The sequence below is a fragment of the Mycosarcoma maydis genome, chromosome 1 (genome assembly GCF_000328475.2).
Source record: "Mycosarcoma maydis chromosome 1, whole genome shotgun sequence".
NCBI lineage: Eukaryota > Fungi > Basidiomycota > Ustilaginomycetes > Ustilaginales > Mycosarcoma > Mycosarcoma maydis.
This window is the reverse complement of record NC_026478.1, coordinates 1,245,476-1,272,819: the sequence shown is the minus strand read 5'-3', so window position 1 is coordinate 1,272,819 and position 27,344 is coordinate 1,245,476. Positions and strand designations below refer to the sequence as shown.

The window sequence follows — 27,344 nt, the reverse complement described above, 5'->3', positions numbered from 1 at the left end:
CTGTGAGACTCCCTATCTGTTCCTTCTGTGACTGCAGAGTGCAGGCCGGCTGGAGACCATAACTTCATAATCTCCAAAGCGCTCCTACCTGAAGGCAAAACGTACTCTTCCGGCGGGTTAGGTCAACTCTGATATCACACCTATACTGTGCAAAATTGACGATTACAACCCAAGTCCGATTAGTTGTCTAGACACCCTTTTGGTACAATGATTTAGCCTCGACATGCAATACATGACATGTATTCACGATTCAGCTGAATGAGCATGAACACGTTCGGTGCGTAATGCGGGGGAGAGCAAAATGCCGACTTGACATTCATATCTCGTGGCTCAGGTAAAAACGTTAGGGTTAGGGATAATAAGCCGATTGTGATTCCCGATTTTTGGAATAAATTCTAGCCTTTCGAGTCGCGTGAATCATGACCATTTTTCCATTCTGGTGACCCTTTCTGGTAACCCTAACCCTTAATTCCTCTTGTGCGGTTAATTCTGGATTTACGTGGAGTATACTACTGGCTCGTGTCTGGCAGCAGATCATACCCGGTTGTTGCACTCTTGGAAAGCGTGCAATTTGAGTAAAAATCGATTTTGAAATGGTTCACATTTCTCTTCGTCACTACCATCAGCTCGTGTGATGGCGGCAGCTAGGCGCTCCTTCTCCCTTAATTATCGTCTCTTAAGCTCCGCACTGTGCCCGGTCGAGCTCTCTTTTCTCCTCGTAATAAGACCGCATGCGGGCAATACCCTCAAACGCTTCCCACGCGGTACCGTCACACACACTGTGCCGCACTTGACCCAATCGCCACTCTCTGTGGTCTGATATGGTCCGGACCCCAGCCTTACTTGACATCAAACATTCTTTACGACGCAACGCATCTTGATCCAAATTCTGCCGGAGCATCTCACCTAGGTCCCTGCAAGGGCAACAACGCCCGCATGCAGTTTAGCTGTGATTGGCTAAGATCGCTGCGTGTGGGGTAGGCATTGGGTGTCCTGACACCATGCAAACCACCGCTGCACGACAGTCACCTGTGATTGCTCTGCGTTCACCGAGGAATGCTGCGGAACAATTGAAAACCCTGACCTCTCCGGTCGGGAGCAACCAAGCAGCGCCAATGCTGGCAGACCTGCACGCCGCACGGCATGGGTCCGAGTCAACCAGTTCTCCCTCACGACGTAGTTCGTCAGACTCGGTGGTTGGCATTTACAGAAACAAGCAAGATGCACGAGTACGTGGGAAGGTCGCCTTTAGTTCGTTGGTGGAGCTCTACAATCGACGATTCGAAGAAGAACAAGAGTTGTTGGAGAATAGTGTTTCAGAGGCGCGACCCAGGCAGCAACGAAGCGTCAGCGCGAGATCCAGCGGGTCTGCTACCGCCGATAATGATGCTCTTTCTCGTGCGGCTTCCGTCGACGCTTCGACAGATGAAGGTTCCTCCGTGCTCACAAGCCTATCGTCAAGCGAAATCGACGAGCCAGATAACGAGGACGACGACGATTTCATCTACAAGTCCACCAAATCAATAAACCGTAGCCATGGAACCCATCGTACGCGTAGCCGATACATCGCAGGCGCTCAGAACACTTCAGCAGATGTGGCCATTGTGCCTAGGTCACGCAGACGAATAGTGCGATCTACGGCAGCACATTTCACCACGGATAGCGACGACAAGCTGGACTCGGCGGGCACGCCCGCTGAGCTAAGTGATGAATCCGACGCGTCCAGCCCGGTCCTTGCACGTCCACATCCTTTACGTTCCAAGCTGATGGTGCACTCAAGTGAAAGTGCATCTGACAGCGAAACCGAAAGCGAATCTGAAAGTGCATACGAAGAAACTCCCTCCGGCTTGTCTGTACCACTCATTACACCTGATGATCGTCAAGGTGAGGACGTCCCGCCCTTGCTGGCCAACACACGAGACGTCCCGCCCTTGCTGGCCAACACACGAGACGAGCAATTGTCCGTACCAGATTTGGACCACGTCGGGGGACGAATAAGTGCAATTTGGCCGGATGCCAAGCTATCGGCGCACAACCTCGGATCATCCAAGCACATGGCAGTTCTCGGCGTCTCTTCGTTCGACAATGCGGGAAGCGTCAGTACCTCTTCGTTCGGAAACGTGCCCAGAGCTTCTTCTCGTCTTGCTGAGGGCGATCCAAGTGCGAGAAGTGCTGCAGAAAGCAAGTCGGGATCGTCAGATACCAATGAACTCGCTTCGGAAGTGTCCCGCAGCTCCGAACGCGAAAGAGGTGCTGAGAAGCAAGTCACTTCAATCGGAAATGGTGACCAACCTTCGCCTCATTCAAACAATCCATCCCTTGCTGGCAGAGACAAACATTCAGAAAAGGACGGTGGCCAGACCTCTGACGATGCTTCTGAGGCACCTATCCTCATCAATTCTCGCATCACGGACGTGCAAATGACCGAGTCGAGTGCGCCTGCCACGGATTCAGAGGGCGAGTTGTATCGTCACAGATATCCAAGACGCGCTCGCACTGTCATCGACTACAACATCCAGCGTGCTTCAGAACGTTACCAGCGTCAAGAGAGCGATGCATCCGGAATTGTAGCCTCGCCCAATACATGCAACTCGACAGATGGATCGAAAGAGAAGCGGCTAACCGTCGTGACTGCAACCCCGCAGTTCTTCGAGGCTCTCAAATCGCAGCGACCTCGAGAGACTGCAGGTGTTGCTGCTAAATCGACACCCTCTTTCGCCGAGTTCTTGATGACCAAGGCGAGACCCAAGTCTACCGAGTCTTCGCATTCGAAGGTCGACGCAGCCATCGTTCGAAGCGCCGAAACACCACCGTTGTTGACGGAGGGTCAAGCTCGAAAACTTCTCGAGCCGAATTTCGGTTCGCCCTTGTGTTATAACATCACCGTCAGCACGGAAGACCGCGCAAGCTTCTATCAGCTTAAACCGAGCACGCGTCGCTCACTTGGGATCAAAGGCACTGGTCCTCTTTTGTTGAGCGACGACATTTCAGATAAGGTTAATACCGAACTTCAACCTACAAATGGTACCGGGAAGCCGCTTGGTCACAAGCTTGACTCTATCCTTTCTTTCAACCGCCGAGACACGCGTCCGACCCCGGCTGTACTTGGTCAAATGTTCGAGTCGTTGGACGGCACAGGTCCGATTGGACGTCCCAGGGACGCTACCTCACTCGAATCCGCTTCTCGTCGTTTGCGTCTCGGACGAGCCTTCAAAGCATCACTTCCGCACACACTTTCTACGTTCTCTGACATGGAACGCCACGAGCTGGTCTGGTTGGAAGATTATCTGCCTGAATTGAGCCGTTTGGCTCGAGAGCAAAAGGCAAGAGAACAGGGTAGCATTCTGATCGAGTTGGATAGCAGCGATTGGGTGCGCACGCAATACGATAATGTGGGCAGGCAGACGGATGCAACTTTAAAGTGTTGTGCCGGTGGACAGATCAAGGTATATTTCGATCATAAACTGAACCAAGAAAAGCAGAAAGCAGTGAATGGGACGGCCTCTCAACTGGCGGTTGATCTGGCACAGCCGCAGTTGAGAGCTTCGGGGATCAACGATAACGGTAAAAGACTGCGTTCACCCAGCGTGGAGCTGGTGTCGATAAGCAACAAGAAGGTCAGTGTTGATGGTGCGGTGAAGACGAGGAAAACAATGGTTGGTTCGACTAGAGTGAGGGTAAGCAATCGTGATGGGACGATGCAACCAGTGGCGAACGACAGGCAGCGGTAGATGCATCACCCACGCCGATCGTCAAAAGAGAGCAAGAGCAAAGCGCACGACCAAGAAACCTACCAAGATGACATCGGTCTTGAATCAACTTTGGCTTGGTCTCGGATGCCGAGGCCTACTCTGCGGTCGAGCGATGCTGCTGCTGAGAGGCGCGTGCTAGCTTCAAGTGTTGCCAACACCTCTTGTCGAGCTGATGACTCTCAGTCAAGCTCCAAATCGATTCTTGGTCCACTGTCGAAATTGAGACCATGACCGACGTTGACTCCACCTGCCGCAACGACGTCGACCAAGTCGCTCGCATTAATCTCGACGAAACCTGCTCCGGTGCACGGCTCGAGCAGCACTTTACATGTTCTACCGCAACCCACGCCTTCGCCGGACGTGGTGGATGGACCGACTTATCAGCTGGCATATGAGTCCGCGTGAAAGCTTCCCGCCATACCCGGACAGCTTCTTCTCCTCGCTCACCGTAACACGGAAAACGGCAGCAGCAGCACCGCCACCACCACCGACCGCCGACTCACCCAGCATGCCGCCCACTCAGACCTCCACCTGCTTGTGGGATCCGACAACCCGCACAACTGGACTGGGTGTAGATAACGTGATTCATCTTCGCGCTGACTCGATGGGCTAGGCTTTTGTTTTCTTTGCAGCTTCGGTGTGATAATTGCATGTAATCGTGAATAGGAAAAACAGCAACGATAGCTGGATCTGACCAACACGCGATCACCGAAGGGCTGGTGTATGGAGGATGAGATGCGGGTCATGCGCGCGCATCGTCGTGGACGGAAGCGACGCTTTTGCGACGTTTGGTGGAGCGCGGTGTATCTTGATCGTCTTGGACATCTTGCGAGCCTGAGACTGGCTGTGATGAGGGAGTTGTAGAGGTAGCCACGGATGCGGATGGAGCAGCATTGGTGGTAGATGTGAGAGGGTTGAGCGTGAAAGTGGGGTTGTCGATCTCGTCGACTTGGCCGTCGGGGACACCGAGTGGTTCGCAAGTTGCTGCTGAAGCGGACACTGGTGTCGCCGTGGAGCAAGAGGAGGCTTGGACTGCTGCAGTGACGGCATCGGTGGTAGCTGTGTGCTGCATCGGATCATCTGAGCATTCTGGCATGACGGCATCTTGTTGTGCCTCGTGCTCCTGTGGCTTCACAGTTGCATTCGCACCATCCGCAACGCGTGCGTTGCGAGCTGGACCCACATCCACGATCTCGTTCGGCAATCGATCCCCGATCTGTGTCCTATCTGCCCCGCCCAATTCCATGTCCGGGGTCTGGTCCATCAATACTCGTCGATCCACGCCTTGCAGATCTGATGCCATCGCATCCGTCTCTCGCTGCTGTCCTGCTGCTGCAGTACCGCCATCACCACTGCTTGTCGTCTGTCCATTCTCGTCCCTCACAATGAAGGGAATGGGCGAGAACAGCGGTTCGGCCACACTCGCGTTCGAACCCACGCTCGAGCTCCTGGATCGCACCCCACCGGACGCCGAGCTAGGCGGTAGTCCATCTATCCGATCCATCTCGAGTTCGGAAATGTCGGCTACGACATTTTCACCTGAATGCGTGCCATTGGGCACCAGCTCGACAGCTGCCTGAACGGGGCTAATGGGAAACGCATCACGCGTAGCGGTGACGGACAAACAGCGTTTCAGAGCACTGATCCATTTCAAGGCGGAATTGTAGTGCGCGGTCGGGGCAACGACAAGTTCGCACAGACGCTGGATGGTGAACGGCGGCTGAACGTCAAAGTCGTCCAGCATGGAAAACAGGGTTCGAATGTGCGTCGCAATGGCCATCGGGGAAAGCGGTTGAATCGTGGTGGAAGGCGCGGTTGGGAGAGGACGCTTGGGTGGGTAGAAGTTGGTGATGTCGGCGCGGTGGACGAAGGGGGGATGTGTGAGGGTGGGGTCAGAAGACGACGAGTTCTGACGGTAGGTGTAGACGGCTGTGTCCGATGATGGTGAAGATGCATCGCCGTCCTGTGCTGCTGCTGAGGCTACAGGTGATCCTGAGTCAGAAGTTACGTTTTGAGTTTCATCTGCTGCCTTCTCGGCAGCATCGACGACCTCTGTGTCCATTACCGCTGCCTCTTTCTCTGTAGCAGAAGCAGATGCGCCATTCGTTTCGCCCTGCGCTACAGATGCTGATGGCATCGCCAATCCCTCCGCCTTGTCCTCTTCCTTCTCATTCTGCTTCTCACACAGCATTCCACAATCAGCCTTCTGCCACGTCACTTCCAGTTCCTCACCCGGCTCCATGTACGGCATCAACTTTGTCGCCGGGTGCAACACCATCTCCCTGTCTGATCCAAAGCTCTCCTGCAAACAGCTTCGAATTCGATACTTGATGGCGTCCTTTAATACCGGCCAATCATATGCTCCTGGATGTTGTGTTGCAGGTGGGGATGAAGATGCACCCGCGGCAGAGGACGAGGAAGAGAGTTGTTGCTGGTGATGAACGTCATCTTCGTGAATGAAGTCGTCCGTATCGGCAATGTGTTGTAATTGAGCAAGGTAAGAGGGTGACCATTGGAAAGTCGCGGCTAGATCGTGCAGTGTGTCGGATGTCATGGCCAAAGCTTTTAGAACAAGCAGCAGAGACAATCCAGTGAGGTTGTAGCAAGCTGAATCGCTAATGTGAGTCAGTGCTTGGTGAAGTTCGGTAGAGATAGGCTATGCACTTATCGAACCAATCTGTGTGAGACCTGGTGTTGAGACTAGATTTGCCAGACAGGAAATGCGATATGCCTTTCTGTATATCTGGAGCCCTTTGTTTCAGCTTTGCTCGCAATAGTGGTGCCGATGCGTCGATGCCAATCAAGAATGGCTCAAAAGTATGATGGAGATGGAGAGCAAGTTCCGTCAACCAAGTCGGAATTCGGACCTACATGAAGTGGACCCAGTCACGAGTCGTGCATGCGGCTCCTCTGCTTTGAGGAAAAATTTCGAAACTAATTCGCAGTCACGCGTCAGGACAAAATTAATTACGAATCGTGAATCGTGAATCAGAATGTTCAAAGACCCTGTTGGCGTGCAACTCACGACTCACAGACTCACGACTTGAGGAACGAATAAAGCAAAGCTATCCAAAAACGCAACTTGGAAAACACAGAATCCTCGAAACCACCCACATCACAGCGTTGCACACTCGGCCGGGAATCGCCAGTCTCGTAAGGGTGCAGGGTCTCTTGGCCGTCCTGACACTGTCACTCGACGACACAATTCACGATTATTGCTCTCGTGCTACGGCGGAGACAGAAGAGACTAGAGAGAGCTTCATGATACTGCAAACAGGAAAGCGTTGTAACAATGCAATTTGAGAGTCAAAAGTCTCGAGAAAGTGTTCAAATGGAGACAGAGCAGCGGATGCTGAATAATAGGAGATCTTCAGTTGAGAACGACGGCCTGGCGAATATCACGAGACGAAGCACCAATGAGCACCTTGAGCTTGCCCTCAGGCTGCAGCCATCGGTTCTTCTTGTTGCACCACGTCGAAACGTCGTATTGGCTAAGCGTGAATTTGACCTCTATTGTGTTGTACTTGTTGACCCACTCGCGCCCAAAGTTACGCAGTACCTTTGGCGGCTCGCCTGACGAGCGCGGGAACTCGAGGTACGCTTGCCACACTTCATGGCCGTCACGATCGCCAGAGTTGGTGAGCGAAAAGGTGAGCTCGTACTTGGGTTGGAAGAGCCATTCCGGCAGACCTGTCGATGCATTTGAGGATCCCCACCAGCTGTTGTCGGCCCATCCTACCTGCTGCGTCCAGGCACCGGAATACGAAAATTTGGTGTAAGACAGGCCGAAACCAAACTCGTAACGAGGCTCAATGTTCTTCGCATCAAAGTGGCGGTAGTCAATGTTGAGGGCTTCCGTGTAGTTGATCTGAGGCGTGACAGTGTCGTTGTAGTAAAGCACATCCGCAGAGTAGTCTGTGCGGTTCTTACCAATCGTATAAGGAAGCCGGCCGCTGGGGTTATAATCGCCATACAGCACATCCACAAGAGCACGACCGCTCTCACTGCCGGGAAGCTGAGCCCAGACAATGGCCGTTACGTTGGGGTTCTCGGCGAAACTCTCCATATCGACAGCGCCTACCGAGTGAATGATGACGACCGTGTTGTTGTTGACGGCAGTCACGTTGCGGATAAGCTGCTCACCCTGATTCCAGAGCGTCAAGTTGTTGCGATCGCCTTCGTTTTGGTCGACGGTGATATAACCTTCGCCACTCTCAGCGCTGACAAAGACGAGCGCAACGTCGGTCATGTTAGAAATCTTGACACTCTGAGCAATGTTGAAGTCGTCAAAGTTCCACTGGAAGTCTGTGCGATCCTCGCGAGCACGCGCCTGCAAAGCCTCATAAGGAGAGAAAAAGTACGAGTAGTCGCTGGCGCCAGAACCCCAACCTTGGCCAAGCGTGCCGTACGGCAAACCACCATTCTGAGCACGATCAGGCCAATAGTTGGATCCCTGATAGAGAGGTCCGGCATCCGAACCAACGACGGCCATATTGCGCGGCTTGTTGAGCGGCAAAGCGTGACGATGGTTCTTTAGCAAGACAGTGCCTGCACTGGCCACTTCGCGCGCAATCTTGTAGTGGTCCGCTGTAGCATCAATGTGTTGATTGGTAGCAGGGTCCATCTTGTCAAAAAAGTTGAAGTTGGGCTCTGGGAATCCTTGATCCTGTCCAAGGAGGAACCAGCCAGCAAGGATACGAGTAGCCATGTCATCAAGACGTGTGGTAGTCACAGAGCCATTGTTAATGGCGTTGGTAAGGTTTCCGCCCCAAAGCGAGCCTTCCTGACGCGAGCAACAGAGAACATCACCAGGCATGGTCATATCCAGGCCAGCATTGGCCGAAGCAACACCAGCATGCTGAGCACCCCAATCCGACATAACATAACCAGGGAACTCGAGCTCGGTCTTGAGACGATTGTTGAGCAGTTCCGAGTTCTGGCAGGCCCAACTGTTGTTGACTAGGTTGTACGAGCACATGATAGATGCAGCACCGGCCTGAACACCTCGAAGGAAAGGGTGAAGGTAGAGCTCTCGCTCGGTGCGAGAGTCGATGTTAGAGCTCCCCTCGTTTCGAAAGTGTTCCTGCTCATTGTTGATGTAATGTTTGAGTGTGGCCTGAACACCTGCGTCCTGAGCACCAAGGACGGAGAAATACGAGCCTTCACCGTTCAGGTAAGGATCAGCACCGAAGCCTTCCCATGAGCGACCAGCCGCGGGGGAGCGAGCCAGGTTCATCATGGGACCAAGCCATATGTTGGCGCCCTTGGTCTTGAACTCCTCGCCAAGGGCGTAGGCGCGCTTGTAGAAGAGATCGCGGTCGAAGGAAGCGGCAGCGGTGATGGCATCTGGGAACGACGTGATACGGTCAGTGCCTCGGACACCGGCTGGACCGTCCATGAGACACATACCAGGAAAGTTGACACGAGGAATGGGTGCAATGTTTCCAACACATGGGCCTCGAGTCCAGCCAGAACCGGTGGTAAGCATGACCTTTTCAGTCTGGTTGAACTGCTGCAGATAAGCTCGCGCCTTTCCGATGGCATCTTTCCACTTTTGTGAGGTTCCTTTAGTCTGAGGCGTTGGGTAAAAGGGTGGCGAATAGGGGAGCGAGTCGTTTCCATTAAAAGGTACGTTGGGGACTGTCTGGTAGCCAGGACCGTTCTGACCAGCACCTCCAATACCTTGTTGTCGTCTCTCGAGGAACTGGGTTGGCCCATCGAGGTCTCTCTCGCCGAAAAGTTGCTGGTAGTCGGCGTTCGGTGTGATGATGGCCAAGCTTTGAGCTGCGCAGGCTAGAGCGGCGAGTGGCAAGAATGTGGAGAACTTCATCACAGCTTTTGCCTCTTCGCAAGGGTCACAGAAGACGGGACCGATACAGATGTTTGGCGTTGACTGGAAAAGTGAAGTGGTTGTTGACGGGAGACAGGAAGGGGTTGTTGACGGGAGACAGGAAGGGGTCGACCAACCTGATCGCTGAGCATGAGCTTTCCCTCTTGATGTGGAAGGGTGGAGCCAGGTACCTTGGCGTGGGCGCTCTGGGTGGGTGCGATGGAATACGCAAGTGCGCCAGAGTCTCGACCTGGAATTGAATGCTAACCGCGGACGGAACTTGAGTGGGGGTTGCAAAAGCGAGCCTTGGTTGCTAAACCAAAACCAAAAGTGTGCAGACGGCAAGTAGGTTCGAAAAGTTGGCCGAAGAGAACTGGCTTGTTTCAGGGGCAACAGGAGGCGATCCGTCTAAACAGAAGTACGGAGGGGGCCGTGGGTGAGAATGATTCGATGACTACAACCAGAATCGCTAAGGCAGCCCGAGGTGAAGCGAGATTGAACAGAAGCGTTCAAGCACACGGTATAACTTTTAGGCGAGAAATTGAGAACGTCAAGGTCAAGTGGTGGCAATTACTAGATGAGACAGAAGCGTGGGGACGGGTTTATGCGATGCGCAGGTCAGCCATCTGGGGAATGAGAAGCGAAGCGGAGGGGTGTTATTGTGTAAAGGCAGAGTGGGGGGCGTAGCCGTGAGTCAAGAAGCAAGCGACGCGCAAGAGTGACGAGTGCTCATCGGCTAGCGAATGCAAGGTTGGGAAAGCAATCTTCTGGAACGAGGGTCACAAGTCACCCGCGGCGAATTTGGCTTGCTTGGGATACTGTAGCTGCCTTGTGTCGGCACAAGGCGCACAGGGGGAACAGGAATTGGCCGATGCCGAAAGAAGGGTGGCCAACACGGTGAGCAAGGATCGGCTAGCACCCGACCAAGAATTCTCTTGAGTCATCTTACAGAAACCGACGCACAGCGGAATGAGGCGGCGCGTGCGTGAACCGTCTGGCGCAGAAAACACTGTATGCTCAAGGTCTCTTCTCTGCGTTTGAGTCTGTCGTTCGGATAGAGAAGCGAACGATCTTGGTACTGCCAGCAGACAGCTGCAGATCAATGCAGAGTGGTAGCACGCGCGACTTTACGCGGCCGATGTTTAGTGAGAGGACCAAGCGCAGTTACATGATCGGCTTGTCTTGCGGAGAAACAAAAAACTTAATCTCAAGCCCCGACTCGACAGTTGAGCCATATCGAAGGGAGTGAATTCACCATTCGAGATTACGCGCTGAGAGTGACTCTCGCTCCATCAGCAATACACGCAACCCTCGCGTATACAGTCACGAGCACCACGCAACTTCAACTGTGAATCGGGAATGTTTCGTCGCTGTACTCAAGCCAAAAAAAAAAAAAAAAAACTAAAAAAAAAAACCTAAGTTACCAGCTGCTATGTTGGCTCAGAAGACAAATTGACATCAATTCTTCGTCCATGTATCCGCAGTCACCCCGGTGAGATTCGTTAGCTTGCCTCAAAGCCAACATAGCTCGATGAGCTACCAGCTACCAGTCTCTGCCCCACTCAGTCACCGTGGTTTGCCAGCGAGGGTGATCGAAGCATGAATGCAGTTGGGCTCTACCGCCATGTACCAGGGAATGGGTCTGCTTCGCTTACCAAGGAGCCCCACGCTAATCAAACCTGCAGCCCCGTTCGGATGACTCCGCTCCTTACTCACCCAACAAATGCTTACATCAGCAAAATCGATGCTAGGCTTTAGGACTTGGGGTCTGACAATGCCGAACATTCGTCACGTGCAGCCACGGTCCACGATTCACGATTGTTTGTCACTTCGTGCAGCACGTGGCTCAACCCAGACTTACTGTGTAAGCACCTATGTGATACAAGAGATCGGAATAGGCAGCAGACATGCTGCAACTCGGCCCTTTTTGGCCGATTCCTTCATGGTGTATAACCTTTCATCGCAACGGCAGTTGTGATGATCGCACGTTTCGAGTCGTGATGTGATTTTTGTCGGATGTCGCGGACCGGATCTGAGACATTTCTGCCACGTTATACGAACCTCCTTCACAACTGTGCTTCGATATCTTAGCCTGCAGAATAATTCTCGATCGTGAGTCCATTTCGGTGAGGTTGTGCAAGCGAGCTTGCATCGTTGCATCCTTTCCACGCTAAGTTGTAAAATCGTGACTGACATTCAGGATCAACCCGTAAACCTGGCAATGCTCCACACGCCTATGGTGTCTCGACGTAGAGTCACGGGTCCGCGCCACCTCTGCCACCTTTGCACTAAGCTTGCCACGTTGCGCAGCTTCACAACTGATTTCGTTGCCACTGCACTCTGTGACTGCCTCGGCTTCTCTGCTTACCGCTGAATCACAGCAAGGTTCAATCGATAGATTTGCCGTCCCGAGCCGACGTTCCGTTTGATGAGTGAGGTTTGCGAGATTCACGATTAGCCTAACTTATCATGCATTCAAGACTCTTGCTGGTCCTCTTTGCACTTTTGGACAGCAATTTGCTCCCGTCTACTGGCGGCCCTGTTCGACTCTGAAATGAATTCTCACCAAGCCTAGCCGAGCTTGTTTAAACGTCTCGATCTGGCAGACATTAGCCAGCTCTGACGACGTACAGCAATTCGTGATTGTTCCATCCTTGATTGTGGCTTCGTGGATCCTTCGCATATGGCTGCAGCTCTTAGCGGCATCTGCGAGCCAACACGTTGTTCCACCCTGTCGTATTCGCCACTTCTCGGTTGGAGCATGTTCGTCTTCTCAACCTGATTGGTCAGGTTCCAATACTGGCCATCTAAGTCGCATCAGACGGAGCTTTCTTCCGCCAAGGCTGTCATCCACGCTGGGTCGCCTGTCATTTCTGCACTCAAGGCTACGATTCGATTCATGATTGTCCTAATTCAATTCGCTTATGCTGTGGCTTCTCGCTACTGCTTCTGTTGGTGTCTCTGCACATTCAGTTTTGCTACTTGCTATCTTATTGGTGCACTGTGCACCTTCGCTGTACTGGTGCAGACCCAGAAAGCTAAGATGATCGCTCCACAATTCATGTTGAGCAGCAATTGCCGCATGTTGGCTTCTTACGAGCGACACTTGCGTAAAAGTGCAGTCACAGATCAGTTTCTATGGCTTCCTTCTCGCAGCCAAGCTATCAATGTGCCCCATGCTGGTCGACTTGAACGTCTTAAAAGCTGCCTTTCTGGCATCAAAGAGTTCTTCTAACTTACCAAACAATACCCCCCTTCTTCTCGCTCTGACATCCTCTCGTTACATCCTCTTTTAGACTTCTGGAACTCCTTTTGCATCCATTTACAATGCTGTTCAAGTTGGCCTTTGCCACACTCGTCCTCGTCCTTGTTGGCGCCGTAAATGGTATGCCTCTTGACAAGCGCGCTGGCTGCTCAAAGTACGTCGTCATCGATACCCGTGGTACTGGTGAGCTTCAGGGTCCCTCTGCTGGCTTCCTTGCTATGAACCAGCGTATTTTCTCCACTGTTCCAGGCGGGTCCAGTTACCACACTGTCTACACTTCAGACTTTACTCAAAACTCGGCCGCCGGTACCGCCGACATTATCCGCAAGGTGCAATCTACGCTTGCCTCTGACCCCAGAACCTGCTTTGTCCTCGAGGGCTATTCACAGGGCGCTGCTGCTACCGTCAACGCTATGCCAAGACTCACCGGTGCCAACTTTAACGCTGTGAAAGGAGTTATTCTAATCGGTAATCCCCAGCACAAACCTAATCTCGCTTGCAATGTCGATGGTAACGGTGGCAAAGCCACCGCGGCCGCAAGTGGCATTTCTTACTACGGCTTCGGAGGGGTCCCAGCCAGCTGGGTCTCCAAGACCCTCGACATCTGCATCTACGGCGATGGTGTCTGTGACCGATCCTCCGGCATTGGTATCACTGCTCAGCACCTTCAGTACCTGAGCAGCTCCAGTGTGCAGAACATGGGTGCCACCTTTGCCATCAAGGCTCTGCGCGCGTGAATCATGAATGTCTCCTTATCCCTTCTTTCCGCTCTTTCCTTGCAAATAGTCACAACTCTCTTAACCATGTTGAGAAAGAACAATGGCACAAACCTGTTCAGCTTTAGTCTCGTGAATACACAATGTCTCGATCGAGCCGATGTCAAGCCAGCAATCTGCCTTGCAAGCGTCACAACACAAGTTGAAGAAGTTACAAGCCTTTCTAACCAGTCCACTCGTTCCCTTCAAATTTCAAAAGGTGAGAGGGTTTGAATACGTTACACGGATGCGAGGAGGGCTTTATGTGTGTGCACGTCAGTGGACCTTGGAGCCGATCCCGAGAAGGCTAATGTTCGTTTGATCGATGCAAGCAGTTCATGTCAGTGAGTCTCTCTCCATAGCATGTATCTGATGCTCTGTTATGTAAAGATCAGATACATACCCTTTGAACTTCTTCCATAGGCTCTTGTTGATCGGAGAAGATGTGAACGGCCGAGAAGGCGTTGTTCGATAAGACTGCAACATTCTTCCATCTGGGGCCATTTTCTGGTAGCTAGCATAAGGCTTTGGCGCAGAGACGCTTGGAAGCGAGAGCAGTGCAATGCAGGAAATTGTGAGAAGAGTAGAGAACACAGTAGCGCATGCGAGAGTATCGACCCGAACCATCTTGTCCCGAGCTTGGTATGGAAGAAGGACAAGAAGCTTTTGGCAGTACTGAGCATGGAGCAAGAGGAAAGAGACGAACGACACACCGTTTAGTGTGACTCAACAAGGAATTGGAAAGGCTATCAATCAATGCCTCGTACCACCAACCTCATTTCACTTGATCCCACCTCTCTTCCCATCACCAGGTCTCGTGACACCTACAAGAAGGTATTGTGTTGACGGAAAAAATTTACAAATATACCATGCACCATAAACAGAACTAGATGGCTTGCGGGTAGGCTGTACGCGCGACTTCATGGTCACCACCATAGATCAACAAGAGCGGCTATGGACATTCAACAACGTCGAAAAGCGTCGCAATTTGACATGTGGCAATCACACCCACGTGCTACAAGAATCTGCAGCGACAAGCATCATGCAATGAGGATGCTCCCCCTGAATAGCTAGGCTACAACTCAGATCTTCCTCTGCCAAACGTCTCAAAACGAAAGAATATATTGCAGTAACGATCGAACAGAATTTGACATACCCATCAGAGAAAACGCTTCAAGCAGTAGACCATCAGAGCCTGTCTCGAAGACGAGGAGTTCCCAAACGTGCGTTGCACATCAGATGCGATTCGCAATAGACTTGGCAAGAAGGCATCCAAGCATCTAGCTGCTAATCAGTGATACTTGGAGCCGAACCGGAAGGCACTGTTTATTTTCCGATGACAAACAAACATCAGTATTTCATTCCCCGCTCGCGTCTTTTCCTCGATACGTATAAGGAGAAAAAAAAAAAAAAAAAAAAAAAAAAACGCACCTTTTCACCTTACTCCACAAGCTGGACGAACGAGACGAGGAGCCACTAGGAGTAGCTTTCAAGAATTGTTTCAGGTTGCTTGGCACTGGTTGCAGTCGCTTGTATCCTCGCCCCTCCGTAGGGGCTGCATTGACGGCTTGCGACGAAAGCAGCGCAATTCCCACCAGCACAAGGACAAGCGAGAGCGTCGAGGCACGGGTGAGAGCGTTGACTCGGACCATGTTGGTTTTGCGAATGCCGAGAGACTCGATTAGAAGCTATTGAGAGTTGGGAGGACAAACTCAGTGGTAAAATCACAATGAGCCAGCTTTTATAGCCGATGTAGCGGGTCATCAAGGACTACCAACCGATATTCTTGTCAAGTGAGACTACAATGCTGTACTGTACTGTCTGTAACTGTAACAGGCGATCTGCATCTGAATGAGCAATTGAGATGGTCTCGTAATGTAAAGATTCCATGTCGCGGCGAATGATACCAAACCCGGTGGGCGGTAGTCTCCCCTCAGCAATCCCATCATTTCACACTATCACCCTGCCAAGAAATGGGACAACTCTCACGTCCCATGCGTCGCACCACCTGCAGTGTGCTCCTAGACAGCTGCAGCCCAGTACCACAAATGAGATGAGATTTACTGTACTAGAAAAGGTGGACAGACAAAGCAAGATGAAGTCATGTGGGAGGAGTGCTCCGAGTGTTGGGAGTAGACCTCTTTATGGCGCTCTAGCTGAAGTCTCGGATTAGACGGTTGGGCTCCATCGGTTGAGGACCCACGTTCAGCTGAGTGTGTCGTTGAAAAGCTGGCGTTGGTCAAGCTTTCGGGTTTCAACCCTGCATGGAGCTAAAGCGCCCAAAACGGCAAGGGTCCCACACTCATATACAGTCTATTGGGAAGGCGTCACTAACCGTCTTCGAACGAACTTCCCAGAGAGTTCTCGCTTCGTGGTACCCAGCAAATGTTTACAGTGGTTCACGGTTGTGATTGCAAGGAATGGCCTTGCGTTTCGTGCGGCTGCTTTAGACTCCACCTCGATGTTACAGAGCAGGCTTAGTACTCCGGTCTAGTACTTCAAAGCCCTTGCACATCTCTCACTTAAGCTAATTCGTGCCTGATAGCCGATGACATGCTGCCAGGTAGGACAAGGGCAAAGACATCCGCTTCTCTTTTGAGCAAGAGGATCGCTGATCTAGTACTTTCCCCTCTTCGAGGCCAAAGAGTCGCTTTTATCTCTTTACAAGGATCTCGTCGGATGCTCCGGCCAGTAAACACATTACTGAAAGCGTGGCAGTCGTGAACGCTTTTTATACAGTAGCAGTTCAGCCCAGTGCGTCACTATGGCGACGGAAGATTTTCATTTGACTTTTACGACCCCAATTTTCAGAATGTGAATCACGAATATCTGTCGTTGACCACATCCATTTTCTTGGCCACTTTGTTTGGTACGAAGCGCGCCTACGAGTCGTTAGTACAACCTCCACAAAAAGTGCAGCTGCGCACTGGCCCTGCAGCTCCACAGCGGCAAAAGTTGGCTGTGCACTTGGTACTTACATCTTGACCTCAGTAACACGTACGTATCTCAGCTTCGAACATCCACCTTATTTCGACGCAACGGCTAAATCTCTCACTAACGCCCGAGATCAATCGCATCGCTATGTCCAATCAACCCAGCGCAGCGGGTCCACCGTCCAAGAGCGGCTTCCATCAAGCAGCCTCGTTTGTTGAGCGAGCGCTCAGCTTCCGGGCCAACGCTCAGCGAACGGCAACATCTTGTTCCAATTCCAACAAAGTTAATCCTCCTTCAGATGCCGTGGGGAGATCGCTGTCCAAGCTGGTCGTTGCTGCTCCACTGGATGCGCAAGACTTGAAGCAAACAGTCGAGTCGTTCCCAGCACTTCCCAATGATCGGATCGAAAAGCTGCTTCCAGGCGCCGAACTTGAACATGCACGGCAGTGGATCCAGGCCGCATTGCAGGAGATGCATCTCAATTACGATCTCGATCCGAAGCTGCTAGGCGAACGCAGTGATGCGAATCGAGGCAATGCTCTGATCGCTCTACTCTTGTCCCGCATCGTCGTGCAACAGTCGGGCTCTGGGCACGAGGCAAATGGACACAGCGATGGCCATCTTTCTAGTGCTGTAATCGACCAAGAAGACGAATCGCGCGACGGTAGCGCATATGCATCAGAAGGAGCCAAGCCCAAATCAACAATTTCGGCACCGTTCAGACAGTTTGAAACGCATGATTTGCTGAAAGCGATCGACAAAAAGGACGTCGAGACTATCTTAGCAATCCGAAATGCCAATTTTGACCTTCTTCTCGATCTCTCCCACGGTGGCGGTCCTGCTGGGAAAAACTCGCCTGCTGCATCACAAGCCGGCGGCTCCACTAACACTCCGCTGGGGTATGCCATTTCGCTAGGCAAAGGATGGGAGACCGTCTCGATCGTACTGGTTGGTGCACTATCAAAGTTCGTCAATCAGCTACCGGATGACGAAGACGAGTACGAAGATTCGCCTCAAGCGGCCACCTCGATTGGTGGGACAGTGAGCAAAGTCAAAAAGCCCAAGAAACTGCAATTGGATCCGCGTACCATGTCGCGTCTACGCAAGATCCGCGTAAACCTCAAGCTCGCCATCGACCACAGCATTTTCCAAGACCAGACGTCGTTGTTGGCATCGTACCTGCAGGTCTTGGTCATGTCGGAAGGCTCGCCCTTTTTAAATTCTGCGATTGAGGATGTAGCTCACTGTTTGACGCTCAGGTATTCGGCAGCGGGGGCCTTGGATGGTGGAGCGGATCCGGTGGCGAGGAGCAGGTCACAAGTGATGCAATTTGTGACGGTCTCGTTGAGGCATAAGAGTGAGAAAGTTGCTGCGGTGAAGGACTACATTTCCAATGCACAGTCGGATCTGCTGCTCATGGCGCTTTGGTCGTTGATCAAATTGACAAGATCGCAGTTCGAAGCAGTGCAACAAAGTCTCCGCGGCTCAAAGGTTGACGAAGCCGAGTTGAGAGATCTGGCGAATCCGCTGCCGAGCTTCTTCTTTGCGAGAGACGAAAGGGTGGCGAGCAACTTTGTGGCTAGAGTGGGCAAGTTGGGGTATACAGTTGATGGGCTGAGTGGGGTGAAAGGCCCATCGGCTGGGTTGGTCAAGTTAGCAACAAGAGTTGCCGAGGCGTTGCAGGAGGGCGCGAGGAGAAAGGGCTCGCACGAGAGATTGGAGCTTATCACGGCGTCGCTAGAAGGGAGAAATCGAAGCTGAATGTTCATGGTTGAAAAGAACCCCCCGAGATGCACAGGTCAAAGACACCCGAAGTTTCCACACTCTGCAATCGAATGTTGCAAAGTGTCGCATGTGCGCATGTGCGTATCACGAATGTATCACGAATTGTGTTGCATTTGAGTTTCAGCGCTGATCCCACAGCAAAGCACGCCTTCGTGTGCCCTCGTTGGCCATCCGCATCGCCACATTTCTATCTCTCTCCTCCTCCCTCCTCTTGTTCGCTCTCTCTTCTTGCACGACCAAACTCTTGACCGCGTCCAACTCTACGGTCAATCTCTCCTTCATCTTGACCAAAGCCAGCTTGCGCTGCGTCAACACCCTTGAATCGGCATTTAAGCTCGCCTTTTCAGTATCTAGTGCGAGCTCGCATAGATTTGACCAGTCTGCATGTCGTCTGCACTTGCGTCTGGGCGTTGCGCATATCAGTTTCGGCTGTTGTGTGGTATCAGTGGTGTCATAGAGGACACCGTCGAGCGCGGTTTCGTGAGCAAGGATGGCGGAGCCTGGTGCATCGTGTGCCCATACGTCGAACGCCGGATCATCCCAGTGCAGGCGCTGGTCGTATCCGCAGCGTGGACCGCCCGAGAGGTCAGTTGAGGATTTCGATTTTGATTTGGAAGATGCTTTCTTCTTCTTCTTGGGTTTCGTAATGAGATCAGGCATCTCTTCGTCATTCTCGTCGGCAGCTTCGAGCCCGGCGGCGGAGGATGAACCGACAGGTGCAAGCGTAGGTACGCGATCAGAAACGAGGTGGAGAAGGGTACTGCGTAAATCGAGACGATCAAGTCGAGCGTTGAGACGCGATTTCTCGAGGTCGACCGCGAGGATCTGGTTGGCAACAAAGGTGAGTTGCTCTCTGACACCAATCAGACTCGTTGCGGATGACGTCTCGGGTGATCTGGAGGACGTTGTTGGTTTCGATGCTTGGAATGATGCCGTTGACGCGGTCACTGGTACCTCCTCTACAGCAGGCTTCGCAGCTCCATCAAGCACGTCATTTGCTACTTGTAAATCTGTATCAGTTTGTCCTTTGACCATCACAGCAAAGGCATCTCCAAACCTCAATCTTTGAATCGGTGCTGCCCAAATTGCACCACCTCCTAGCTGCTCAGCCACGACATTCTTCCACTCCGTCTTGAACTTATCCGTCCTGAGTGTAAACCCTTCCGTCTGTCTTGCAGCCATGACCCTCTCATCTGCTTCTAACTTTGCTACAGCCGCCTTGTTCTTCTCCACCTTCAATGCAGCCAACCTCGCTGTGACCGCCAAAACACCACACCTCTCCGAGCAATACTTGCTGAAAGGCGACCTTGCCGCTCTTCTGCACTCAGCTCTAGAACAAGCTGCTTTGTACGTCGTCTCTTCTCCTGTCACTTGGTGGCAGGGAGGGCAGATGAATTGATCTACCAATTCCGCATCGTCCTCGGTTATGTCCATGCATCGATAGTGGTACCACTGCTCACAACGGTCGCACATGATCATACCGCCTTGGACATCGTCCTGTCGTCTCTGGCAGATGCAATATAGCGCGGTGTCTTCCTCTTCAGCTTCTTCGACTGTGTTGACGGCGACGGGGGGAGGTGAAACAGGTTCCGCTCGAGTTCGACTGCGGCTGGAGGGAGGTTCTGGATGTGTAAGAGATGAAGTAGAGCAAGTGGCCTTCTTGGTCGAGGCGGAGGACTTTTTGCTTTTGCTCGTGCTGATCAAGGCTGAGCCATCCTTCTTCGATGATAAGCTGGCGGAGCTGGTCTTTTTCTTCCTAGCTATGGGTTGTGACACAGCCGCATCGCTTTCAGGCTGCACAACTGACAGCAGTGTTGATGAAAACGTCTCGGCTGCTAAAGGTTCCAGTTGGGTGGTTGGAATGACCTCGAGCGTTGATGCGACATGGTCAATTTCCGTCTTTACCATGTCTGCGCTTGCGTCGGCTGCAGCCGTCAACGATGATGCTTCCTGTGGACCAATCGCATCTTCATAGACATCGCCGTAAAGGATCGCGTCGAGAGTAGACGGCTCAGTCGAGGCAGATCGACTTGCCTGTGCCGACTTGATGCGCTTCTTGGGCGGCGTCAAGTCCATCTCCATGGTGCTCGACGTTGGAGCTGTAGCATCTTCAGCGTCGAACTCCATTTTGAAAGAACTGCTAGCTTCGGATTGCCTAGCAATTTTTCAGAACCACAAGACGCCGGAGCAGCGTTGGTGTTCGGAAAGGATGACCCTGCTCGTTTTAAACTCACGACTGATGTCGGAAGAGTCACGAGTGGCTCAACGTTGCTCAGGGTCCAAAACGCCAACACCTCGACACGCTCTCATTCATGATTTCCACGCGCCGCTTCCCGAGAATCACGAATCGTGAATAATGTTGGCCGATTGCCGAGCTTTCTTGTCATCGATTCATGATTCATGATTCACTCGTGATTGGTAGAGAAGCATTCGCGATTCAGACACAACATGCTCAATTTTCTTGTACCGCAAAGGCGATAAAGCAACAGCATGCCAACTGCATTGTAAATACAACGAAGAGACGGTACATGCGACCAGGTTAAAAAGATTGCCAGCTATGGTTCACAGAAGAAAGCTCCATCAAAGTCCATGCTGCTACTATCGCAGACCGCTTGCGTTACTATGCATTGATGTCTAGTTGCTCGAGGCTCGAGCATCAGCTGAGTCCTCAAAGTGCACCGTCCCGCTACGAACAGGCGGTGCACTGGGCTCGGAGCGATCATGCTCTGTCGGCTGACCATCGCAGAATCTAGAAACCGCTTCTGTAGATGACGGAGGCGTTGTTGGTTGTCTGGCAGGAGAGCTGCCAGGAACGATCAGTTCACCTTGTACAGCCGTGGCTGAGCCAGGATCAATCCAAGTCTGACTTATCGCCCCCAGCGACAGTATTTTCTTATCGAAATGATCATACCAGTCTCTATGGGGCCATGCCGACGGTGGTCGTTCACCAAGGTGAGCTTTGATCTCGTCTCTCGTTCCAGCAGGCCGATAATCGGATCGTGACGCAAAGCTGTGGCGAGCGACAGTGGCGGCCGGTTCTGCAGCTGCCTGAACCATTTGAGATCCAGGTTGTACAGCCCCTTCATGCGGTTGCCACTCGCCTTTCTTTGGAACGTCATCCGTCAGCTCTGGTCTGCCGATTATGATGGTCTCGTCAGTAACAAGCTGGCGCTCCTTCATGACTGCTCGAGGTATTCCGGCAGATGGTCGCGACAGCCTTTTTGAGTCTTGACAAGAGAGCAGCGCGCCCCTTCTCCGAGCTGAGACGGGAGCCGATGGGCGCTTACTTGTCGCAAAGCTGCTCAGGCGCTGGGACAATTGCTTGATGAGGGAACCTGACTGTGGACCCGCATCGGTCCCTTCGCGCAGATTGGGAGTGCTGCGGCTCTTTAATTTGCCAAATGGAGAGTCATGTCGCGCATGTACCACTAGCAAAGTCTTTTGTTCACCATCCTTGTTCCATAGGCGATGCACCCTAATCGCACTTTTATCGAGGTCATTTGCGCTGCCAGGAAGTGAAGATGCTTCACGATGGGCAGCCAAGGACGAAGGGTCGCTGAGGCAAGGGCTGATCCGGTCGAACAGAGGGCTGCTGTTCACTCGCAGACTTGTTCGATACTCCTCTCGCCAGGCTTTCCTGTCTTGTTCAAGCTCGCGATTACGTTCGAGGAGCTCTGAGGCTTCCAAGAGCTCAAGCGAGTCGATGCTGTCCTGGCTTACTCTGAGCATTGGTGAGGTGGTAGGTGGAGGAGTGGGTGGTAATGGCTTCGTGGTGTAGTGGTCAGGCCCAGGCACAGGAGACGCTTTGGGGAGAGGCGGAGGCGGCAAGTTTTCGTGAAGTGTCAAGCGGTGATCTCTTCTTGGGTTGGAAGTCGGGTTCAGATTGACCTGACTGGAAGCACAACGCTCTGGTAACGATGCCTTGTTTCGGGCGTTGGTGGTCGACATTCTGGCTACTCTGATCGGTGGGGCTCCATCATTGTCGGCACTCTTCTGCCAAAGACGTTCGGGAAGTGCATGAAACTTCTCAACAGTAAAGAGGGGAGCAGTACCGACGCTGCGAGAGCGCAGACGAGGTCGGGGGAACATGAGAACTTCGCAGCTGTTGTAGGGCTCCAGGTAGTTGGGACTTGTGACGAACTCAACTGCCACTGCTGACAATTGCGGGTCTCGCAGCAAAGGACAAGGATCGCCAGCTTGCTGTACTGGGCGCGCCAATCCTCCGAGACCTTCTTGCGACGCTGGGGCTGGTGAAAAGCGTAAGTCGGGCTGTGATTGATGCATCGCAGAGTGCTGGCTATGATCTGGGCGATTTTTCGCAGAAAAGGAAAGTTGGCTGGTGAGATGACTGATATTACCCTCCTCACAGCCTGTTCTCGACGTTGCGGAAGATTGATTGCGACTCTCTTCGATAGCAGTGCAGCTTGATCGTGATGGCTCGCAACTGGTTTCTGACCAAGCTGCGTCTGTCGCAACACTGAAAGCAAGACTAGAAGCATAGCTGTGACCAGGATAACTCGAAGAGGCCCCTTTCGAGTGATCGCTCAGAGAGTGATTGGGTGAAAGTCTCGAAGTTTCTTCCGTATAGTCTGAGAGCAAATGAGCCCAAGGTCGATCGAAATTTTTGCAATGAAGAGTCGGACTGGGGGTGAGGCTAGACAGGGGCGACGTTTCGGGAGTGACCGTTTCATTGACCGTGGAGGTTCTTTGAGTTGATCTGCCTTCGAATTTCCCAGTAGCATTGTTCGGAGAGGCCGAGCGTGAGGCGGAAACGGACAAAGACCGTGATCTAAGCTGAAAGTGATCATACGAAGTCGGTAAGCCTGCGCCGAACGTCGGACGCAGCTGTTGTGCCCTTTGTCTTGGGAAACCTAGGATGTTGTCGAGTTGTTTGAAGTGGTCCTTGTCCTCGTGATCAATTCGTCTAAGTTGCTCCATCGGCTCGTTATCCCAATCATCGGCCCAGCCGATGCGTCGGCGTTCGTTTTCGAAAGGTCTACCGACCTTGGTAGGTGCGGTCGAGGGACGGACCCAGTCTGCATGAGAAGCTGGAAGCAAGGAGTTGGTACGGTCTAGAGACTGTTGGTTGGCTCTTTGTCGGTCACGGAAGGGAAGTTGTCGAAGCTCTTGCGGGTTATCGAGTGAGCGAGGGGGTGGAGTAGGAAAGATGGAAACGCTCGTTCCGTTTCCTACCAGCTTGAAGGTGGCGTTGCCAGTGTGTACGTCATCGTCGGCAGAGACTGTGTTGATCGAACTTGCTGTTGACAAGGAAGAGATCCATTCGGTACCCATGACTGCTAACGGCTCCAGCTGCAAAGCACATTGAAGATGACGAAGATTGTCACAACTTCGTGTTCCCTTCAGTGGAAGCCGAGCCGCTGCCAGACTTGTTAAGCGAGCTTTGGTGTTGTCTGCAGAAGTTGCGAATGATCGCGTTCATTCTTATGTAGAGCAGAGTTGGACGCAATTGAATTGTTTAAGCAATCGCAACTATCGCAAAGCCGCTGTCCGAGGGATTTGCTTTGGTCAGAACGGAAGTGTCTCCTCGCGCAACAATCAAGGGTATGACTTGTCCAAAGGTGGGATGAAATGGGATTAAGGTTGCCAGGCGGATCTTTGCAACGTTCAGACAATTGGGTCTGTCCATCAACGCGTGAGCGACAGCATGTGTGCTTGTGGCTCGTAGAGGTATGTCTCAACCCGACCTTGATTTGTTCAGGGGACGATGCAGGGTGATTGTTAACTTGACTCGTGACTATAAAGGCCCAGGGTGAATCGGTGGGTGATTGCCCCCAAAGAGATCACAGAAAGCTTAGCAAAGGTTGGGAAGACTTCTGCTTTGCAGGTGGGGGAATCGATTCAACTGGAACAAGAAGGTAACACCAGCCAGCGTGAAAGGGGCTCTCCCTGGACTTTTGGAAGCTAGGGTCAACGTCATTGAGTGATGGCAAGTCACAGCCGAGACTGATCGTGAACAGGACATGGCGACGAGGCTGCAACTGTGCATATCCGACCAGGCCGCTTACTGGCACGTCAGCGATTGTCTACCAAGGGCTTGAGCCTTCACTAAACGCTTGACCAGATTAAGTAGTTGCGGACGCTCAGATTCCTTTCGTGTCTTCTTTCCTGCAGCTGCGCCCTTCTTTGGAAGATTCCGACCAAAAAATCCCCGTCCATATTTACTGTACTGTATTAGCCCAGAGCGACGCCGATCGGCGTTAATCACGAAAGCCGTCACGAAACTGGCTCGACCATTGGCCATTCCGAGCTTCATGAACCGCTCTCGCGTTGTCGCTTTGTCGGCATTCCCTTCACCGTTGCTTAAAGTTTATGCTTTTGGCGTCGCGACGACCTCGGTATCTCTGCTCAGGCATCAGAAGCATGAATGGGTAGCACAAGGTCTGGGAGTGGCTACGGCTACATGTCTCAAATCGGCTGGATATCGTGTCCAGGGTGGCGCGTTGATAAATCACGTTTGTGAAGAACAATTCGCCGCCTCCAACACCAGTGACTCATAATGATTGGACCCTAAACGCCAAACTTTGCCTCGATCCTGGAAGACACTTGGGTTCATGGTTGTTCAACATCTTTGTGAGTGTGCACTAACATTCGTGAATGTTGCACCTTCTCATGTCCCACGTCTTCGTGTTCCACATTCGTGATTCACACTTGCTCTTTGATTCAAGCCTTAGAGTGGGCATTCTTGTGGCTAGACTCGTATCGAGCATGATAGCGTTGCTCGAAGTCCCTTTCTACTAGGCCACTGGCCACTAGATGGCTACTAGACGCTTTGCAAACGCGCGCCTATCCGCACGGAAATCTATACGTATTGCTCAGTGAAACTCCACGAAAGCGGTCTGACCACGCCGCAATCGCTTTAAACAGTACACGAGCACTTTTTTGCGACCGAACTGGCGGTTACTGGACAATCACGAATAGGGTCTTTCGATTTATGCAGCTGGGCGTAAATTGTTTGACAATCCGTCCGCACAAATCCGACTCCGTCATGATTGACTCCTATCTGAAGGGGTCTGTGCAAGAAGACTCACACGACTCACGCCTCGTGCTCCCTCGTCAATTGGGCCTTTGCATCAATGATCGTCACCAAAGCGGCACTGAGGAATGGCAAGCGCCTGACGAGCATGTAATCGGGCCACCGAGAAGGGCCTCGCTCGCCGTCCGCTTCATGAAACGGTCCGTGAACGTTGACTGTTGCATCTACGATCTTGCGATTGATTGCTATGGCATGCTATCACGTGCTCGAAACATCTCATAAACTGGGTCCCATCATTGTCCGAAGCCTGGATTATGAGTTTGAACAGTCATGTCCTCTTGCAGTCACCTCGAGCGATACGATTTTCGTGAAGGCTTGGATAAGCCCAAGCCGCCTCCCCGTAATCGCATCTTATAAAGATCCAGTTGTACGACTGTTTTCGAGTGTCCGTCACCTACTCATTGATATTGAACTGGTCGCCGTACATCCAGCGCTTGCTATCCATCCAGTACAATCACCCATCTCCCGGTATGCAATGCTTTGCTTGCAGTCACCTAACGCCAAATGCACCAACTCAACATCAAGATCAATACCGCTCGACTCGGCCTGTTGCTCCACCAAGAACAAGAACAACCTCGATCAAATCGTTGCATCGAGCCTAGCATACTTGAACGGTAAGTCTCTTCCTCCCTCCCAACCTACACGCTACAAGGATTGCACAGGGCTTCATGCATGAACAAGAAGCTCACATGTTTAAACACTTCTTCCTGCATGCACTGGGATAGGCGTACAGAATGTAGGTGGATCTACAAGTCACGACACAGTCTGTTCGAGGAGCTCGACCTTATTTGACGGCGTCTCGGCCTTGATCCACACAAAATCGCCGACGTTGCAGCATTTTCTTACTCTTCCTACGATAGAGATTCCAGGAACGATCGGATCAAAAGATACTCAGGCAACCAGACTCAATGGCTTGCCACCCCCTCGACCTACTCGATCACCAAGGCGCAAGGATCATGAGGAGGCCTCAGCAGAACACAAGCCTCGTACACGGCTTCTCTCAAATTACTGCTACGATCCTTTTGCAGGTTACAAATACGAAGATCTGAGCATGCAGGCTGACTCGGTAGAGACTTGCAGCAGAGGAGACAGCATCGATCTTGACCCCGACTTTTGTATCGATCGTATCATTTCAAGACATGGGATGAAGCAGGTCAACCCTTCTTTGTATTCGGCAAAGACAAGTCGCTCAACCTTTGGAGATATTCGGTCAGCCTTGATACCGAGGGCTCGCCAGCTGCCGACAATCAAAGAGCCTGAACCTCGTTCAGAGGACGTGAGATGTGCCAAGCCGCACATCTCGTACAAAGCAGCAGCGCGAAGTGAAGAAACAAGCACTCAAGACTCTCCGACAGAAAGACCAGCAAGGCGGCAAAATTTGCTTGCCAGGAGAGGTCTGATGAGTCTAACCGTCAACAAACTCCATCCACGGAAGCGGACAGAGTGTATGTCTGTTGAGCGCGATACCTTCACTATTAATCAACATGGGAGAAACCGGGCTCCCGACCTGAACAAGATGCCAGACAGCCTTCTGGCCAAGGATGTCCGTTCCGGCAGGTCGACGGTGCAAGAATCGGTCAAGACGGCTATCGTCAACGTCTACGCGGAAGCCAGGATCCAACTCAATCTTCCAGTCTACCACCGCCGATTGCGGAAGCAAGCCTATCCGCCTCGTGTTCACTACTCGGAGCTCTCGGAGCTCACAAACACCGTGCACGAAGTCACGAAGCGAACATGCACACGTGTCGTTTCGCCTCAAAGTCCCCATATGCGCTCTTTTTCAGAAGTGCACACCCTCTCGTGCTCGCCCAGTTGTGCCTCGGATGGTTCGCGTCCTCGTTCACTACGCTGAGCGTTGCCTTGCTGACGTCCTTTGGCTTCTTTGAACTGCTTACTACTGTCTTTTCCTGTAAAATCACACCTTCTGTAGTACGTTGTAGTGTTGAGCATCTCTCCGAATTCATACGCT

General features: G+C 52.2%; 9 protein-coding genes across 9 annotated transcripts; 4 read left to right on the top strand and 5 right to left on the bottom strand.

The window, feature by feature from the left end:
* Nucleotides 1–1,001: 1,001 nt before the first annotated feature.
* UMAG_00448 (uncharacterized protein) lies at nucleotides 1,002–3,731 on the top strand (the record flags this gene model as incomplete). The annotated part of the gene is made up of 1 exon (XM_011388013.1): nucleotides 1,002–3,731. One exon carries the CDS (start codon nucleotides 1,002–1,004, stop codon nucleotides 3,729–3,731), a length of 2,730 nt encoding a protein of 909 aa, XP_011386315.1.
* Nucleotides 3,732–4,494: 763 nt separating this feature from the next.
* Nucleotides 4,495–6,306, bottom strand: UMAG_00447 (uncharacterized protein; the record flags this gene model as incomplete). The annotated part of the gene is made up of 1 exon (XM_011388012.1): nucleotides 4,495–6,306. The coding sequence occupies one exon, from the start codon at nucleotides 6,304–6,306 to the stop codon at nucleotides 4,495–4,497; it is 1,812 nt and encodes a 603-aa protein (XP_011386314.1).
* An 816-nt stretch (nucleotides 6,307–7,122) lies between these two features.
* On the bottom strand, nucleotides 7,123–9,582 carry UMAG_00446 (putative beta-glucosidase; the record flags this gene model as incomplete). The annotated part of the gene is made up of 1 exon (XM_011388011.1): nucleotides 7,123–9,582. The coding sequence occupies one exon, from the start codon at nucleotides 9,580–9,582 to the stop codon at nucleotides 7,123–7,125; it is 2,460 nt and encodes an 819-aa protein (XP_011386313.1).
* A 3,327-nt stretch (nucleotides 9,583–12,909) lies between these two features.
* UMAG_00445 (uncharacterized protein) lies at nucleotides 12,910–13,584 on the top strand (the record flags this gene model as incomplete). The annotated part of the gene is made up of 1 exon (XM_011388010.1): nucleotides 12,910–13,584. One exon carries the CDS (start codon nucleotides 12,910–12,912, stop codon nucleotides 13,582–13,584), a length of 675 nt encoding a protein of 224 aa, XP_011386312.1.
* A 1,309-nt stretch (nucleotides 13,585–14,893) lies between these two features.
* UMAG_10115 (uncharacterized protein) lies at nucleotides 14,894–15,254 on the bottom strand (the record flags this gene model as incomplete). The annotated part of the gene is made up of 2 exons (XM_011388369.1): nucleotides 14,894–14,924; nucleotides 15,034–15,254. The coding sequence occupies 2 exons, from the start codon at nucleotides 15,252–15,254 to the stop codon at nucleotides 14,894–14,896; spliced, it is 252 nt and encodes an 83-aa protein (XP_011386671.1).
* A 1,429-nt stretch (nucleotides 15,255–16,683) lies between these two features.
* On the top strand, nucleotides 16,684–18,297 carry UMAG_00444 (uncharacterized protein; the record flags this gene model as incomplete). The annotated part of the gene is made up of 1 exon (XM_011388009.1): nucleotides 16,684–18,297. The coding sequence occupies one exon, from the start codon at nucleotides 16,684–16,686 to the stop codon at nucleotides 18,295–18,297; it is 1,614 nt and encodes a 537-aa protein (XP_011386311.1).
* Nucleotides 18,298–18,441: 144 nt separating this feature from the next.
* Nucleotides 18,442–20,448, bottom strand: UMAG_00443 (uncharacterized protein; the record flags this gene model as incomplete). The annotated part of the gene is made up of 1 exon (XM_011388008.1): nucleotides 18,442–20,448. The coding sequence occupies one exon, from the start codon at nucleotides 20,446–20,448 to the stop codon at nucleotides 18,442–18,444; it is 2,007 nt and encodes a 668-aa protein (XP_011386310.1).
* Nucleotides 20,449–20,955: 507 nt separating this feature from the next.
* Nucleotides 20,956–23,613, bottom strand: UMAG_00442 (uncharacterized protein; the record flags this gene model as incomplete). Its single annotated transcript, XM_011388007.1, has 1 exon — nucleotides 20,956–23,613. One exon carries the CDS (start codon nucleotides 23,611–23,613, stop codon nucleotides 20,956–20,958), a length of 2,658 nt encoding a protein of 885 aa, XP_011386309.1.
* Nucleotides 23,614–25,562: 1,949 nt separating this feature from the next.
* UMAG_00441 (uncharacterized protein) lies at nucleotides 25,563–27,227 on the top strand (the record flags this gene model as incomplete). The annotated part of the gene is made up of 2 exons (XM_011388006.1): nucleotides 25,563–25,989; nucleotides 26,101–27,227. The coding sequence occupies 2 exons, from the start codon at nucleotides 25,563–25,565 to the stop codon at nucleotides 27,225–27,227; spliced, it is 1,554 nt and encodes a 517-aa protein (XP_011386308.1).
* Nucleotides 27,228–27,344: the final 117 nt, after the last annotated feature.